The sequence below is a fragment of the Glycine max genome, chromosome 10 (assembly GCF_000004515.6).
Source record: "Glycine max cultivar Williams 82 chromosome 10, Glycine_max_v4.0, whole genome shotgun sequence".
NCBI lineage: Eukaryota > Viridiplantae > Streptophyta > Magnoliopsida > Fabales > Fabaceae > Glycine > Glycine max.
The window spans coordinates 45,189,944-45,207,278 of NC_038246.2; the positions used below are offsets into that span (position 1 = coordinate 45,189,944).

A 17,335-nucleotide genomic window follows, 5' to 3' on the forward strand; every position below is an offset into this window, starting at 1 on the left:
GCTGTATGAAAATTAGGAAGACGACTAAAGAGAAAATTAAAGAAACGAAACAAGGGGAAATTAAAGAAATGAAAATTGATACGCTGGATATTGAGTTGGATATTTTATTATCTTGATTAAGTGGTATCACCGTATCAGCGATAAAACGCAACTTGGTCGGTGCAGGAGTACTATATTCAACCATATATGCATGCTTATAATAGCTCAAATGACAAGGCAAAGATATTCAACCAACACCAAAGGTTATGTCAACGGAAAAAAATTTATCGTCAAAATTATTATTGTACATCTCTTCTAAATGATTTATACGCCCATCTGGAGCCCCTCAATGCTACATCGAATATTTGGACAAGGAATTAGAAAACAAATTACAAAAAGAAGCAATAGTGGTTGAAAGAATTTGGATATTCTGATGCTAATCTACAGAAAATGCTAGTATACAAATAAGTTTATGCTATTTGAACTGTTGATGAGTTCCCTGTTTGTTATGAGGGCTGTATCTGATCTCGCCGTAGAGCCTGCTGGAGCTGAATGACCTGTTGTTGCTGATCTGGTGGCAAGGAACTCAATTGTTCTGGTGTCAGATTCAATACTTGTTGCAGCAAAACAGACTCCACATCAGGTGGAAGCTGGTATGAGCAAAGAAAATAAGAATAATGATTTACATATCCAAAACGTTGATCAAACAAGATAGGGTCCATTGTGGTAAAAAAGAATCAAAACAATAGCATTTGAAACAGTAAACAAAGAAATGTAAATCTGAAACATTTAGAGGCATTTTCTGGCAAAAGTTATGCTTCTAAATAGAAGTTGGGAGTAAACCTTGGATTTTTTAATATAAAAATATATGATGAGTTTTGTACTATGCATAAAATCCCTCTCATAACATGGAATTCAGGTCATAACAGACTTAAGCTCGTAACCAAGACAGAGTTATGTGAGCATGATCCCTAAAGTACAGATATGATCGGTTATATCCAACAATCTAGTTCCACGCCATTTAGTGGTCATATTGGCATGATCCCTAAGTGCAGGCTAGTGAACTAAAGATGGTTCCGACATCAACTGCGACGTCAATTTTTCTGAAATCTTGAATGAAGATACTTGGTTCATTGGCAGTGTGTATAAGGCATAAATTTATCCACTTATTGATCATATTTCAAACTAAAGATACGAAACATGTATAGCATAACTGCTGGCTACATATGTCAAAGTCAAATATCCAAATCCTTAAATATCAGCAATAGTAAGCAGGGCCATCATCTTTCACTGACGTAAATCTTCATTTCAAAAGTATATTAAAAGTTTAAAACTAGTCTATCACCTTAATTCATCCACAAAGGGTATTCAATTAACTATATCTAATCATACACATAATCTAATGTTAATTTCAGAGTATATTTAAGAAACAGGCAATATTATGCAATTCTGGGTTAGACTAGCTTTTTTAGCAACCAAATGGAAGGCTATTCAAAATCAGAATCTTGAAAGACATGACCTTACAATAATTTTTGCATCCAAATCCAAATTCAAATGCTAACAATGAATCATTGAATAAATTCACAAGAAAATTGTTCACCTTAACTTCTTATCAATGAATCACCAAGTCACACATACCTGAGAAAATTGTTGCTCAGAGTATTGCCCTTCCGCTTTAGGAGCTGCATGTACAGGTAATGAACTTCTTCCCAGGATATGAGATGATCCATCGGTGAAAGGCATGTCTGAAATTCCTGAAGAAAGAGGGGCACTCCTTCCCTCATCCAATTTCATGACCTTTGACGGCCGAGTAAAAGATTCTGAAGAATCATGAACCATGTTTGTTTTCTCTACTCCCAAAGGAATGTTTGATTTTGAATGTGTATTAGCTCTCTTGGCCCAATTTAAATCCTCAATAACTTTAGAAGATTTATCACCTTTACTCAGTAACTGAGAATTTGCTGATGACATGGAGGGGCAATGCTGTTTTAATAAATAAAGTTAGATGCTTTATTTTAAAAATATAAACATAAAAAATAGAAGCTGTAGACAGCTCAGCAGAAGTGAAGAGAAAATAAGCTTCTACAGATTATCTGCTCCACAGCATTTTATATTGAAAGCAAATAGCCAATTATGGTCAATCAATAACTTGACATTTCTATGTATGGTAAATAATAGGAAAACATTATAAAATGTCAGTGATGCTTCAATAGTAGATGCTTTGGTGATTTTCTTCATCAGTAATCACCTTTTTTTTCTTTTGATAAACAAAGAATTTATTAAAAAAGAAAGGAGAGACACTGTTGGAAAGCCACCTTAACTGCAGTCACCCCTAGCCCACCTTAGCTGTGGCATCTAGGGATGTCAAATGAGACAGGATCTTAAATTAAGTAATTCCAGTATGTCATAACATAAATAGTAATTCCAGGATTTTAAAGTATAGATATTTTCATTTGCAGCTTTGATGAGATAAAGTGATATATCAGGCATCCTTATGGTGCGCTAAAAAGACAATTTCTTCTCTGATAGATATGCAGAGGGAATGGAAAGCTATGCTTAGTTGATGTGTGTTTCTCCTATTGCCTAGTTTTTGTATTCTCTATTATCATGTGCTACAGACACCTAGTTTCTTTCTCTAATACAAATTGCTACATCAAAATAAGAATAAGCAATAACAAAATGCATAGAACAGGAATAATCTTTCAATGGAAAGAAAGGCTGGGTTGAAGCAGCATGGAGGTGCAAAGTGCATAAATTTTCAAAGTGTCAATATATGTGCAACATTAAAGGACTAAAAAACACAAGCAAAACTTGGCAAAAGTTGGCGTCTGGACGAACCATTTGAATATTATGTCCTACAGTTGAGTTTCCAACATGTACAGAATGCTGTAGCAAAGAGGGATGCATTTGCTGGTTCAGAGCAGTTGAAGTTCCCGGTTGAATTAGAGGCCTAACAGACAAACTGCCCAAACCTGGAGGACGTGCAGAAGGAAGCATTAAATTAGACTGCCCTGACAATGTTCCTGGCAGTACAAGATTGTTTGGATGTTGCTGAAGGGGAATCCGAGGCTGCACTGGAGGCTTTGGATGTGCAGTTAATTGATTAGGAGCCAAAGGATTATGAGGTATGGTGTTGACTTGGCCTTCTTGAGCATAAGGTGTCAAACCAGGCTGCAACTTGCCCTGCCCAGGAGGAGGAAGGCCTGACAGAGTTTGAACCAATGATGGCTGACCCAGCTGGCCTTCATTCATTAAAGACTGTGAGGTTTGATCTGAAACCAGCCTAAGGTTCGGCATTTGTAACTGCAAAAATTATTATGGAAAGGAAAATTAAAAGATCTAGAAGGAATAAGCTAAAGGAACAAAAGATCTCAGTAGTCTGATGTAAATTTAATGTTAAGTTGACATAACATAAACCGTAAAGATCACAATTGTTTAGGGTTATTTGTTGTTGCTTCATGTGATGTTATATCAGTCCTAGAGGGGTATCTTATTAATTTTATAATAAGGTATTTTAAAGCATGTCGGCAGATGGGCTTTTGTTTGTGCCTGTTTCCTTAAGTCATTTCAGTTATTTGTGCTTTGTTTATTAATGGTTAATTGATTAGTTATTAAACTTTGACCTCAAGTTTTGGACTATTTGTTCCCCAAATTTTGACTAGTCCTCCTATACAATTGATGTATACAGCTGTCCATGGAATCATTTGTAGAAAACTCCTACAGCCAAGACATACAAGGTATCCAATTGCTTAAGAAAATCTATTCCCTTTCTCCTTTTTAACCAGCCCAGGCATTGTTTTTCACAGGCAGTATTAAAAACACGTGATGAAACAATATTAGCTTATATTTGCTTCCAACTGTCCCAGAACACGGTATCTCTAATATGCAAATTCACAGCCTTGGAAGGTGAAATTTATGGCACACCCTAAAGCACCCTCTTATGTCCTGGATGACATGATTTGGCATAAAATATAAAAGGAATGAAAATCAAGTGAAAAGGTAGTAAAACAAACCACTTGGGAAGTCACCATTCCTAGCATTATCTGAGCCTGCATATACAGAAAATTATGAACATAATGATCAGAGAAATTATCCAAACCATTGATTTCTAGCAAAATATAGATCCAAGTTCAACAACACTGAAACAAATTTGGAGGAGAGAAGCACAAAATCCCCAATGGTTATATTTTTTTGGAGTTACAATATTGCTCATTATATAGAACACACCAACAATATGTAACTTTCACAGAAAGAGTGATCAGTTGTGCATTGATTGTCAAAATGAAGACCAAGGGTAGCACACCAAATTGAAAGATTCTAAATTACAACCCACACATTGAATATTGATATATTTTCTTTAGACTAGAAATTTTCTAAAAGAGAATTACAAGAGTTGAGGATAAGGATTAAGGAATACTCCTAGAGAAAACAGAAAGTACAAAGAAAAAGAAAAATAGCACTTAGGCCATTAGAAAAGCCTTCTCTCTGCATATAAGACAAACTGTAAATAAAACACCAACCCGTATCCCATATAAAAGCTGGCTAAATTCTAAATCATGGTTGGTGCAGTTCAAGTACACACAATAAAATGGCAGGCTAAGTTTTTCAACTTTAAAAAGTGTAAAGGATAATGACAAAAAAGCCACAAGGTATGCAAATCAAGTAAAAACAGAGATCGCACATAACCTACAACAACCAAGGCATAACATATAATTCCAGAAGAAAGCATCCCTTGATAGCTACCATAACGGGCATCTATCATGCAAACACATGACTAGAAAGAGACAAGTTTCTCATCAAAGAATGTTGTGCTTGAATAAATTCACAAAGGAATCGATACAGGAGAAAAGTACAGACCTGAAAAAGAGCCTTGGGCAACTGTGGCCTTGAAAGCAACAGCTGACGAGCCAGTTCCTTGTTCTGTGTAGCCATTCCCTGCATCATAACAAGAACAAAAATAAGTCAAGAAAAGAGATGGTTGTCTAGGAAGGCGAAATTAGCTTTACCCAATAGTTACCTTCAGCTCAGAGATAATCTCAGTCAACTGACTCCTGGACATTTTGGCCAGATGCAGAGTTAAAGGATCATGTGCTAATGCTGACTGACTCTGCAAACTATTTTGATTTGACTGGATGCCAAACTGAGCACCACCTAGAGCTGCTGTCATGACAGCTGCAGCTGTTATGGCAATATGAAGACCAATAGGCTGATGCTGAACAGCTTCCCCAAGGACAGCTGGGATGCCAACTTGTTTCTGATGGTCTTTAATACATAAAAGGAGAAAATGAAAAACACGGGATGAAAAAGATGATGCAGTAATTATATGTGTAAGAACTAAGATAATTTATCAAAGCATATAAGAATGGCATGAGAATAAGAACTGACCAACATTTGTAGTCATTCCAGGACCGCCACGACCCTGTGCCAGAAGAGAAAAAAAAATCATTTTAATCTGAAATAAAACTGATATTTAGCACAAGATTCCAGTATTTTGACCTACACAAACACAGAAATTGGGGGAAAACAAGAAAAGAAAATCTTTGCATTGTCCTAAATGCCTTTGACATCTTTGAAATTAATGATGAATTTAATATATTCACATTACTTTAGTGTCAGAAGGCTTAGCACCTATGCGAGAATGTGGGTGACTTAATTTGTTTGGTCAAAAATGTAAATAAACAAGTAAAAGATATATTGATCCATGTGAGATCAATTTTTGGTTTCACAATTCACATTGATCAAATATTGTGGTTTGGAAAATGAAATCTAATTATAAAAAGTAAATATAAATGAGAGACAACATATGCCCAATTATTCATGGCTTTCACGGTGCATGCCAGTATGACTAGTTTGGAGTTGGACTTCTTTTCAGGTGATTTGCACTTTCTTTAAAGTAAAAATAGCAAAGATTTGGGAGAATAACTAACTTGTCACTATTCTAAGAAGTTTTGACAATATACCTGTTCTCGGTTTCTATCATTCCCTTTATCATTTTCAGCAAAATCAACGCGTAATTGCCGCCCATTAATTTCATAACCCTGAAGATTTCGTCGAGCACTTAAAGCCGTCTCTTCATCCTTATACTCACAGAATCCATAACCTTTTGGTTTCCCAGTTTCTCTGTCAATAACTAGTCTGTGGATAAAAGAAGATGGGAATAGTTCAAGTCTTCAACCAAATAAACCTTTGGTCAAGAAGCAAAAGGCAGTTCCAAGAAATTACAGAAAAAATCTCATAATGAAACTCATCCATTAGAACAAACTAGGAAAGCCACTTGTAGCCCTGTTTGGATAAACTTCTACACAAACACTTACAAGAGAAGAAAATATGAAGGTAAAAGCCAAGTGCATGAGTTGATTTTAACTTCTGGGAGAAGCTCAATTCATTTTATCTTTTTTACTTTCATAATCTAGAACTAATCCCCTAATGACAGAGTGGAAGAAAACATAAATTGTTGTAACAAATAATAAAACCTAAGAACATTCCTTCATAACAAAAAGAGCTTAACTTTATTCAAAGTTACCTGAATGAGACTACTGGGCCAACCTCCTGGCAGATTTCAATAAGCTGTTCCTCTGTGGCATCATACGGTATATTCCCAACTACAACAGAATCACAACAATTGTCATAATAACCCAACAACCACCAATTTCACAATTTCCAATCTAATTGAAATCAAAATCATCTAAGGTTGCAATAAACATGGAGTCACAGAGGTAGAAAATTAAAAAAAATATATTTTATTTCGATTTCCCATTTCTTCAATAACCAGAAAAGTGCGAAGAGAGAGAGAGAGAGAGTGAGAAAGAGGAATACCGAAAACGCAGCGATGCTGGGACTGGGAGGTGGCCATGAAATCAACATCAGCAGAAGAAGGTGAAGCGCTGCTCCATCTTCTTCCTCCTCAGAACCATTATTCGTCCAGCAAGAGAGAAAGAAACTTATTCGCGTTTCGTTTCGATTCGATCTTCTTCTCCTGCAGCGACACTGTTGGGTTAATGAAAGGGTTTCATTTTTGTTCTATCAATCAACGATCAACTATATATATATATATATATTACATGTTAAAGATATAAAAAAAAAATATTCTTATTAATATAGCAATGATGATTATCATTTGTCATTAATTTAATTTTAAAATATTATTGATAAATTTAAACATAACCATATCTTTTCTTATATATTAATTAACATTATTACTTCGAATATTATTTATAATTTTTAATTTAAAATATAAATAATATATTATTTTTAGTTCATAATCAACATATTATTATATTAAAAATGAAAAAATGACAATTTAAATAATTAAATAACTCTGATATTAATCATAATTAACGATTCTAACTATATTTTTCATTAGTTTCCCTTTAAATTGTATATAATTTTATTTATAGTTTTTTATTTATAATAACATATTATTATATGAAAAACAGGAAAATTATTTGATATTAATTGTAAGAATTAGAATTAAGTCCATAATAATGAAAATAAAAAATAAGGATACAAATATTTAGTTATAATAACTTTGTAACCGTGTAATTTATTGATTGATTTTTATTTTCTAACTTTTCTTCTGCCATTTATCATTTTATTGTAATTTTTTAATTTAATTTTCTTAACTTCTTTATGTAGTTTTTTAATTATTTTAATTTTAGTGTAATGACTTCTTTTGTATTTTTTTCTTTAAATTCAGATTTTAAACAAAAATTTCTTTCATTTTCTTTCTCGACTGCATCATAACTTTTAATTTTGATTATGTTGCAAACGTGAATGATTCTTTTTTTTTTTTCTAACACTTCCATTTTCTTCCACCTAAGATTCATTATAGTTCATTTTTTTGTTTTTTGGTCGTTCTTTTCCTAACTTTATTTGGTTCAGGTGAAATGAGAAATGAAACTATAATACAATGAATTTCATTTATTTGTTCGAAGGCAGGCGGAAAGAAAATTTGTTACAAATTGGTAGATCCCATCTGGGATGACTTCCCCTCTATGCATCATTTGAAACAAAATTCAATTGTAAAAGACAACAAGCTCTTTGTGTCATCTTTGTTTTGCTTGATTATTAAAAAGACAACAATTTAAGTGTAAAATTAATTTATCAACAAGTTTTATTTTTCTCTACGTCTCTTTGCTGTTATAGGTGACTATTTCTCCAACAACTTCACATCATTGCACGTGCTTTATTTTATGCTTCAAAGTGAACTTTAGGAGTTATGCTAATATTTATCTTTCACAATCACAACATGATTTTTCTATTTTATTTTAAGTGTATTTTTAGTTTTAAGAAATTGTGCTAATATATTGAAGAGTTGATGTCTAATTCAACTTTTGATTGTGTTTATTGTTTAATAATACGAAGAAATATACGTAATATTTTCTCTTTTATGAGTTGCGAAGGGAAGATGATCCTAATACATTTGTTTTTTTAATGTGTTGTACTATTTCTTTTTAAGAATTAGTATTTTTTTTCATTGTTTTTTCTTTGGTGAAAAGTTTTGATATATTTGCTTTTTAATTTATCAGGCATTTGATTTTTTATGTCTAATAGGTATTTTTTTTATTAGTTTTTTTGGTTTTGTTATTTATTTATTAGTTTGATTTTTATGTTTCTTATTGTTTTGAATTGTGAGTTGGGTTATGTAGTAAAAAATATTGATTATCAAGTGTTGGATGTTATCTAACATGAAAGATTATGTGATGCAAGATAAAGATGAATCTTTTATTCATTTATGATAAGAAAGACAACAAAATGGATAACATGATGGAGTCTTCAAGAGTAAAATGTGAAAAATTAAAATTAAAATTTATTATGTATCTTTTTTCTAAAAGTATTTATTTTTTTAAAAAATATTTAACCTTTTTTCCATTTTTATTTTTTTTAAGGTAAACTTATAAGTATTTGACTTAAATATATTTAAAGTCTCTAAAAAATTATTGAGTTTTGTTCTGAGTTTATATAGTCAATTATGTGATTATATAACACTATTACATCTATTGATAGTGTTGGAAAGATTAATGTCTAAGTAACATATCATCACTTACTTAATGGTAGAAACTCAAAGTAAAAAATTTAATATATTATAGACTCAAAATAATGAAAAAATTTAGACTAAAATGTGATTTTAGTCCCACAAATGTGAGTCATAATTTTTTAGTCCTCTAAATTTGAAGTTATTTTTTAGTCCGTAAAATTTGTAAAATATTATTTTTAGTCCTTTGGCAAAGTGTGTGTTAAATAAGAAATAAAAGATTTATAATATTTGACATTTTTTATCGTCAAAATTTGATTTTTTATTTTTTATATTAAAGTAAGTTTTTTGGCCAATTTTAAAATGTTAAAATCAAGTCGATAAAAAATTAAACTAATTTTAAAATCAATCAATGATTTTTTTTTAATGTTTGTACTGACTTGATTATGGTAATGTTTAACCTTCAAAAACATACTTTAAAATATAAAATAAAAAATCAAATTTTGATCATCAAAACTTAAAAGTTGTTACAAATCACGAATCTCAGTATTCCACATGTTTGACTTGTAATTTGCATAAGGACTAAAAAAAGTATTTTGTAGATTTCAAGGATTAAAAAAATAACTTTGAATTTGGAGGACTAAAAAAAAAATGATTCAAATTTAAATGACTAAAAACATATTTAAGTCAAAAATTTATTAGAGACCCAAAACCAAATTCGATCATTTATTGGAGATCTTAAACATATTTAAGTCTAAATATTATTATTATTACTTAAATATTTAAATTTTTTCAATAAATAACATTTCAAATTATTATTTAACATTTTTTCCAATTTATAGTGATACGATGGGTTTTAAAAATGGTAAAAGGAAATAGAATGTTAGAAATAGAATTATACTATGTAAAAACTGTAACCTTAATTGAGTAAAAAAACTGTAATCTTAGTTTTTAGATTTTAAATTGAACATGACCATAGTTTTCATTTGTCTTTTTCTAAAACATATTCATTATTTATTAAAATAATTTTTATTGCTATGGTAACAATATAATCTATATATCTATATACATATATAAAAGAATAGTCGAACAAAAATATCAATTTAATCTCATTAAGTTGTGACACTTGTTCAAATTTAAAGTCATTTTTATCAATACCTCAAAAGTATGATGTGTGTTATTGTCATATAATCCTGTTTTTATAATGTATATCGTTAATTTTTATAGCTTTAATTTATTTTTTAATCTTTTTCCTCTATATTTCTTTTTTTACGTTTTATAATTTTACTTCGGGACAAGAAAATAAAATATAAATTACTTATTTATATGATGAATATTAGGATTTATAATTTATAGACTTTTTAAATATTTTAGTGTATAGAGTTAGAATAAAATATTAATATCAAATATAAATATATTATTAAATACTAATTTTCATGCTAATTGATTTTATCGAAAATTGGTTGATATATTGAATATTTAATTGCATTAACAGCATTTGATTGTATCTATATAAAAAATATATTTAAATATTTAGTTATATGGGATAATAATGCATCCAATACGTCACTAAATTGAAAAAAATCTTACCTAATACAATACTTTTTAATTATAAAAAATTTCATATATATATATATATATATATATATAAATTTATCAACATATTCACTAATACATATTTATTAAAATTTAAACTAAACAATTAATAACATATTTAAAATATAATCTTATAAATTATAAAATTTGAATTTAGTATGCATCATACACGGATACTAACCTACTAAGCATATATGTTATATTTTTGGCACACCGATCATATGACTAATATATCAATATATCAGGTGTTTCACTCTGATATTAAACCCGTAGATTTTAACAAGGTGTTTGAATCCTAAAAAAAAAAGGGTGTTTGTGACATATTTATCAAAATTGGATCGAAAATGTAACCGGCATGGTTTAACCTGAGCCAGTTTGATGTGACTCAGTCATCCAAATTAAATTCGCCTAATTTAATCCGGTAAGATTTTTTTTCTACAGTTCCTATAATAGGTTTAATTATTAATGATTAATTATTCATTAACATATAATATATTCTTATAATATTATTTGATATCTTAATAACAATATATAATAATTAATCATTATAATATTAATAATATGATTTAATATTTATATATTTTTATCAGACTTATTTATCATCATTTAATAACTTTTATATTTAATTATAAAAAATAATAATTTTTTAATTATTTAATGATAATACTCACAAAATAATTTATAATAATAAATGATTATATCAAATTATATTTTGCTAGGTGTTATATATATATATATATATTGTAAAACCCACTGATCAGTGCTTGGACCGAGTCAATAACCTAACCGATTTTCATAACAGTTTGCGGGACAAGTTTTTCTTTCTTGTTTTATGGCCTGAAATTTTAATAGGGCTAATTTTGTGAATCTAGTTCCAACTTGATTAAAACTTATAAACACGAGTTAAAATTGGATTCACTTACTTTATTGGTTTATTATAGTAACTTTTTTACTATGATATTTTGATAAGATATGATATTAATACGACCATTTTCATGAATTGTCCAGGTTGATGAAATAACCGGTTCTCCATCCATACTTGCACACCGGTTATTCAGGGCACATGCTAAATAATCGAAAATATGAATCTAATGCTAATGCCAATGCCGGCGTTACAACTTACAACCAACAAAAGAACATTAAAAATACAAAGACACATTCCACAAGATAAGATCTTATCCATGTACAACCAATCTCCAAAATAAAGTGATCTCCGGGTTAATAAAGAACAATATATTCCATGGGGCCTAAAAGAACAAACTAAATAAACTTATCCAAAAATTAGATTAGATAAGTATAAAAACTTGTAAAGTTTTTGTGAATCAAGTTAGCAATTCACCCTGCAATTTCCTTTACAGCGCCTTCTCTTGAATTAAGGCTCATCAGAAATTACCCTACATATATTGCCTCCAATATTCACAAAGTTTTATTTTTTTTTTTATATTGAGAAAATGTTAGGACAGCACTGTTTGGTAATTCCGGGGAGAGATCCCAGACAACAATCATTCTGGGAGGTTCCAGAGAAAATATACCTAGCAGCAAAACTTTGGATTTATATATATATATATATATATATATATATATTCAAGGAGAGACACATCTCCCCAATAGTCTTAAGTTTCCAACAAAAACCCAACAAAAAGCACATAAAGCAATAATAATAGGGAAGAAAAGGAATGGAAGTCCCTTTCTGCCTGCTCTCTTCATAGTTGCAGTGTCTTTACCTGCTGCAGCAATGTTTGTGTGCTTGATCTTCAACCTGCTGAAGCTAGACATTCGATTCAATGCTCGGTTCACCAAAGCACTTTCAGCAGCTGATGCAGGAGTTGTAGGTATTGACTCAACAAAGGCCCAGAGAGCAGAGGAGAAGCTACTTGTAGCAACATCTTCCACAGTGCTACTTTGATTGTTATTGCCTTCCGTAGGAAAGCCAACAGATTCATATACAACACCTAAAAAACATGACCAAAAACAAAAACTAGCATATATTAGGGGATATCCTAAGACATTTGTTTTAGATTTTACAAAAGACACTTGAAACTGGCTCGCTTCTCATTTTCCCAGTGGGAATATAGTCAGAAATCTTAATTTGAGTTTTTAAAGATCTCAAAATGGAAAAATTTTATACTCCAGAAAGATTTCTGCCATGCATAAGCTGGCAAGTTAATCAGGAGCAGTAAACAGTGAAGAGCTCAGCACAAATGAGATGGGAACCTTGCATCTCCATCCGAATCAAAGAAAGTAAAATCATTATTTGGCAGTGGAGCAACACTGTATCTTGTGCTGATTACTATACCTGGGGATGATAGCGAGAAAGAATCAACAAAGCCTTCTGATGCACTTGGGGTGTTTCTTTCACCGTGCATCCAGAATTCACCGACAGTTTGATTGGCATCCTCTGGATTTGGCAGCAACTGGTAACTTTGACTTTCAATATTGCTGCTGACAAATGCATTTGTATATGCATGTGAATCTGTTTCGTGAATAATTGGCCCCAGGTCACGAAGAAACATCTGTGCATCTTGGAACAGATCAAGTTCACTTAACCCATCTTCAAACTGCTGGTACTCCACAGGATTTTCCATATTTGCCAATATAGGTTCAGTATCAATGAGATCATTAATTTCCAAGAAGCCATCCTCATTAAAATCAAGCTCCTTTGCTTTAATGCTGGAAGCAGAAGTGACCTCAGATGCTTCAGAAACATGCAAATGAGAAGTAACTGGCTGATTGAAGTCAAAGCTAGGCTGTGCATCAAAAAATTGGTTGCTAGGCTGTGTGATTCTGACTGGCTCAGGGAACATCACAGCCTCAGAGAACTGATCCACAACAGTACTTTGTGTTTCTTCACTAACAACCTACACGATTTTAGAAAAAATATTAGTCAATGCCTTTCAGAAATGACATGTAGAAATTAAAAGAGTAAAAAATCAGTAGCAGCTTTGGAAAAACTGATAGAGAAACCAATATTACAAATCAACAAACAAAAGAGAAACTCCCTTCCAGTTTCTTTATTTTAGTAGAGAAATTCAAATGTAGCATTATATTTCACAAATCCAAAATCACAAGTACAGCAGCTCTTCACACATTTTGACAGAACAACGGGAATCATTACCACTAAAACTGCTAAATAAGCTGGAAAATTTTGATGTCAAATTGGAAGACAGTTTATAGACAACAAGATCAAAACTAGAAAAAGTACATATAATTACATAATATAGTGTCTGCTGCTAAAGGTTTCCTACCCCCACACCCCACCCACACAATAAACAAAAAAGAAATAAAAATAGAGCTAAATTAATGAGAACTTGGAAGAAATATGGAGAAGATCACAGACCTGAGGAAAGTCAGGATAACCATTCACATGCTGCTGATCAAGGACAAGCTCATCATCCAAAATTCCCCTAATGATGTTGTCGATTTCATCATCAAGCAAAGGCTGCAGTACATTACCATTATCAACATCATTTGGAGCCTCCTGATCAGCTGAGTTGATATTAAAATCTACTATGTCATCATCTGCCCACTGTTCTTCATTAAATGGTGCGCCATACTGTTCACCATTTTTTGGACCAGGTCCACTTTTCTTGTAAACCTTGTAAAGTGCATAATAGTCCTGAAGATAAATTTATATCAAAACCCAAAGGTCAGTAAATAGTACTCTTCTCATGATCAAAATGATTAAGAAAACAACAAATCGAGAAATTTGAAGCAAAAAATGGCCAATTAAGTGGTACCTTAACACCCAGGCATCTCTTAAGCTCCTCTTCATCCAAGGTATATTCATGCATAACCCAATCAGTCCGCTCACCACTAGGAGCTCTGCCAGCATAGAAAACCAGGGTCTTTTTCACTCCAACTGACCTAGAATTGCATATCACGTTACGATCCTTTCCCGTTGCTTTCCAATACCCACGTCTGGTTGCTCGGTTAGACCTTCCACCATTAGGATACTTCCTATCTCTGTGACAGAAAAAGAACCATTGCCTATCTCCAGTTTTCAATATAGATTGCCCTGCAAAATATTACAAGCCATTGTTAGTTAGTAATCAAACAAGAAGAAATTGAAGGGTAATCAGAGTTTTATTTCAGATTAAAGATATTTTGGGAGTATATATGACAGATGGTTAGAGATGCACCCCATATCCTATATGTATAAAATTTTCCTAAAAGTAGCCAAAACTTTAGAACTCCAAAGCATTGACAATATTGAAACTTAAAAAGCCCAAAAAAAAAAACGGATGGAATCACTCTTACATCCACCTCAAAAGCTAAAGAAAACAAACTCCTGAAAACACCCTAACAGAAAACATCAACAATAACCTGAACTGCTTAGATCAACAAATCAAAAGAACCCAAATAACACACAACACCTTATTGAAGCAAACCCAAGTCAACGATTGGTACTCTAACCTGAAAAAACACATCCAAAACATCACTTAACCATATGAGCATCAAACATTACCAATATTAACAACATGAAGATCTCAACCCTCATCTCGAAACCAACAACTTCTAAACGATCAAACAAAACAACCAAATCAAAATAAACACAAATCCAAGTCAACGACATAACAATCACCCACAAAAAAAGACACAAGATATAAGGGGTTGATCAATTACCAGGCAAATCCTCAGGATCCCACTTATACACATCGGTTTCACGAATCACGTCGAGCTTCAGCCTCTTCCCACAAATCTTCCGCTTCAGATAGTACATCACCAACTCCTCATCCGTGGGATGGAAGCGAAAACCCGGCATCGACGACATCATCTGGCTGAAACAATCAGCAGAACCAGCTCCTGAAGCCTCACCCATTCTCGATCGCAAAAAAAAATCAAACAACCCTTGATCACCCAACACAAAAAACGGAAACTTCCTTAATCAAAAACCAAAACCCCCAACACGATTCGAGCCTCCGGGTATTCGAAACCGGCGATCGAGTAGAATTAAAAACCCTAACTGGGGAAATCAAATTAGGGGGAAAAAAAGAAACAAAATTTTTTGGAATCAAGAAATGGCGAAGCTGAAATCCCACCACTACATGGTACGAATCGAACCTCTGGGTGAGAGGATTCGAAAGACTGAGTCAGAGAAGGAAGCTAATAGCAGTGGTTGCGAGAGAGAGAGAGAGTGTTGAAAAGAAAGAAACGCGTGAATTGGGAAATTTGTGAGGGTTTTTGGTTTTGGGTTGGGTTTGTGATAGTGTTGTGGTCAAAGAAGGAAGCTAATAGCAGTGGTTGCGAACCTTCCTTCAAGGTGGGATTCAGTGCCTTTGAGTAAAGAAGTCAGAGTGTGAGCTCACTCACGTGATGCGGTTGCGTGGGGTTTAAGTCTCGATCATGTGGTAATCAACGGTGATTAGGGCATTGGGGTTAAACGTTGTGGAATGGGTTTAACTATTTTACGTGAGATTGGGTGTACCGGAGTGGAATATTGGGTGTGAACATTGGTTTCGATATCGTATCAGACACTCCAAATCACATTTTGCTTATCTCGACACCTGTGCTGATCACAATGGTTATTTTTCTTGGCTATCTGTATAATATAAAATAGGTTCAATTACTAATTTAATTTTTATAATTTTCAAATTTATCAATTTTAATTCTTATAATTAATAAGTGGATATTTTAATTGTTAAAACTAAAGTTTAATATGTGAATTTTTTAGTCTTTAAAATTCATATTTTAATTTTTAATAATTTTTGTCGTTAAATTTTTTTAACTCATTAAAAACTAAAAGAAATAAATTTAGAAATTATAAGAACTAAATGATTAATTAAATTTATAAAATAAAACAAATCTTAACTCTATAAGTGAATATAATTTTTTAAAAGATAGTACATGATTTGTTAGAATTGGTTTAAATTAATAGCTAATTTTTCTTATTTCTAAATTACAATTTATAATTATTTTTATGTTAAATATTTCAAAAATAACTTTTATTGTTAATTTTTCAAAATTAATTATACTCAAACTTAAATAGATCTTACTTTTTGTTCTGGAACAAAGCTAGCTTATTTAGTAAAATAATTATATGAACAAGATATATGAAAATAACTAAAATTAGGATGACTAAAATCATAATAAAGCATGAGATAAAAAATTCAATTAAGCCCTAAAAATAATTTAATTGTATATTTGGATTTCGTACAGTATTTTATGTATATTTTATTCTTCTCTTTTTTAATATGATTTTATTCATTCTATTTCTTGATACATTTCTTCCTATAAGTGTTTAGTTGTTTAAATTAAGTTACTTAGGTCTATTTGATTTACATAAATTTAAGGGATAAAAAATCACAAAATTACTTATTTTAGGTTTGATTTAAAATATATATATATATATGTGTGTGTGTGTGTGTGGAACAGACAACACAAAAAAATGTAGGACAACATAGAACAAACACATAAAATATTATTAGCCGCTACACCACCACCCTTATAAAAAATGTAAAAGACAAAAATACTCATTATCTTTTCTTCTCTTCATTATCTTTTCTTCTCTCCACGCGTAACTTAGTGATATCATTATTGTTTTATATGTACAATTACGATCTTAAGATTTTTATATGGCTAATAATATAACAACTATTCTTAAAAAAATTGTTTTTATGTTGTTACGTGGATAAAATATATAATATACATAAATAATATTTTTTATGTAGATGATATGTATTCTTGCAATTTTATTTGAGTCAAATCCAATTATTTTGAGTGAGAAAATTCTCTTTCAAAGTATTTAACATAATTAAATACTAATGATTTAAATTCAAAACTTAATGG

The 17,335-nt window shown here is 31.3% G+C and overlaps 2 protein-coding genes across 2 annotated transcripts; both read right to left on the bottom strand.

Annotated features, from left to right (window-relative positions):
* Positions 1–262: 262 nt before the first annotated feature.
* LOC100794399 (cleavage stimulating factor 64) lies at positions 263–7,002 on the bottom strand. The gene is made up of 10 exons (XM_003536347.4): positions 6,796–7,002; positions 6,503–6,581; positions 5,940–6,114; positions 5,365–5,398; positions 4,997–5,241; positions 4,837–4,914; positions 3,993–4,028; positions 2,818–3,282; positions 1,618–1,962; positions 263–629 (listed from the first exon to the last, which is right to left on the bottom strand). Exons 1-10 carry the CDS (start codon positions 6,830–6,832, stop codon positions 486–488), a joined length of 1,638 nt encoding a protein of 545 aa, XP_003536395.1. The 5' UTR covers positions 6,833–7,002; the 3' UTR covers positions 263–485.
* Positions 7,003–12,133: 5,131 nt separating this feature from the next.
* SNAC38 (NAC transcription factor) lies at positions 12,134–15,368 on the bottom strand. The gene is given in 5 exon segments (NM_001287446.1): positions 12,134–12,501; positions 12,846–13,407; positions 13,887–14,165; positions 14,287–14,564; positions 15,173–15,368. Coding segments are annotated over 5 exon segments (1,683 nt in total).
* Between the last annotated feature and the right edge of the window lie 1,967 nt (positions 15,369–17,335).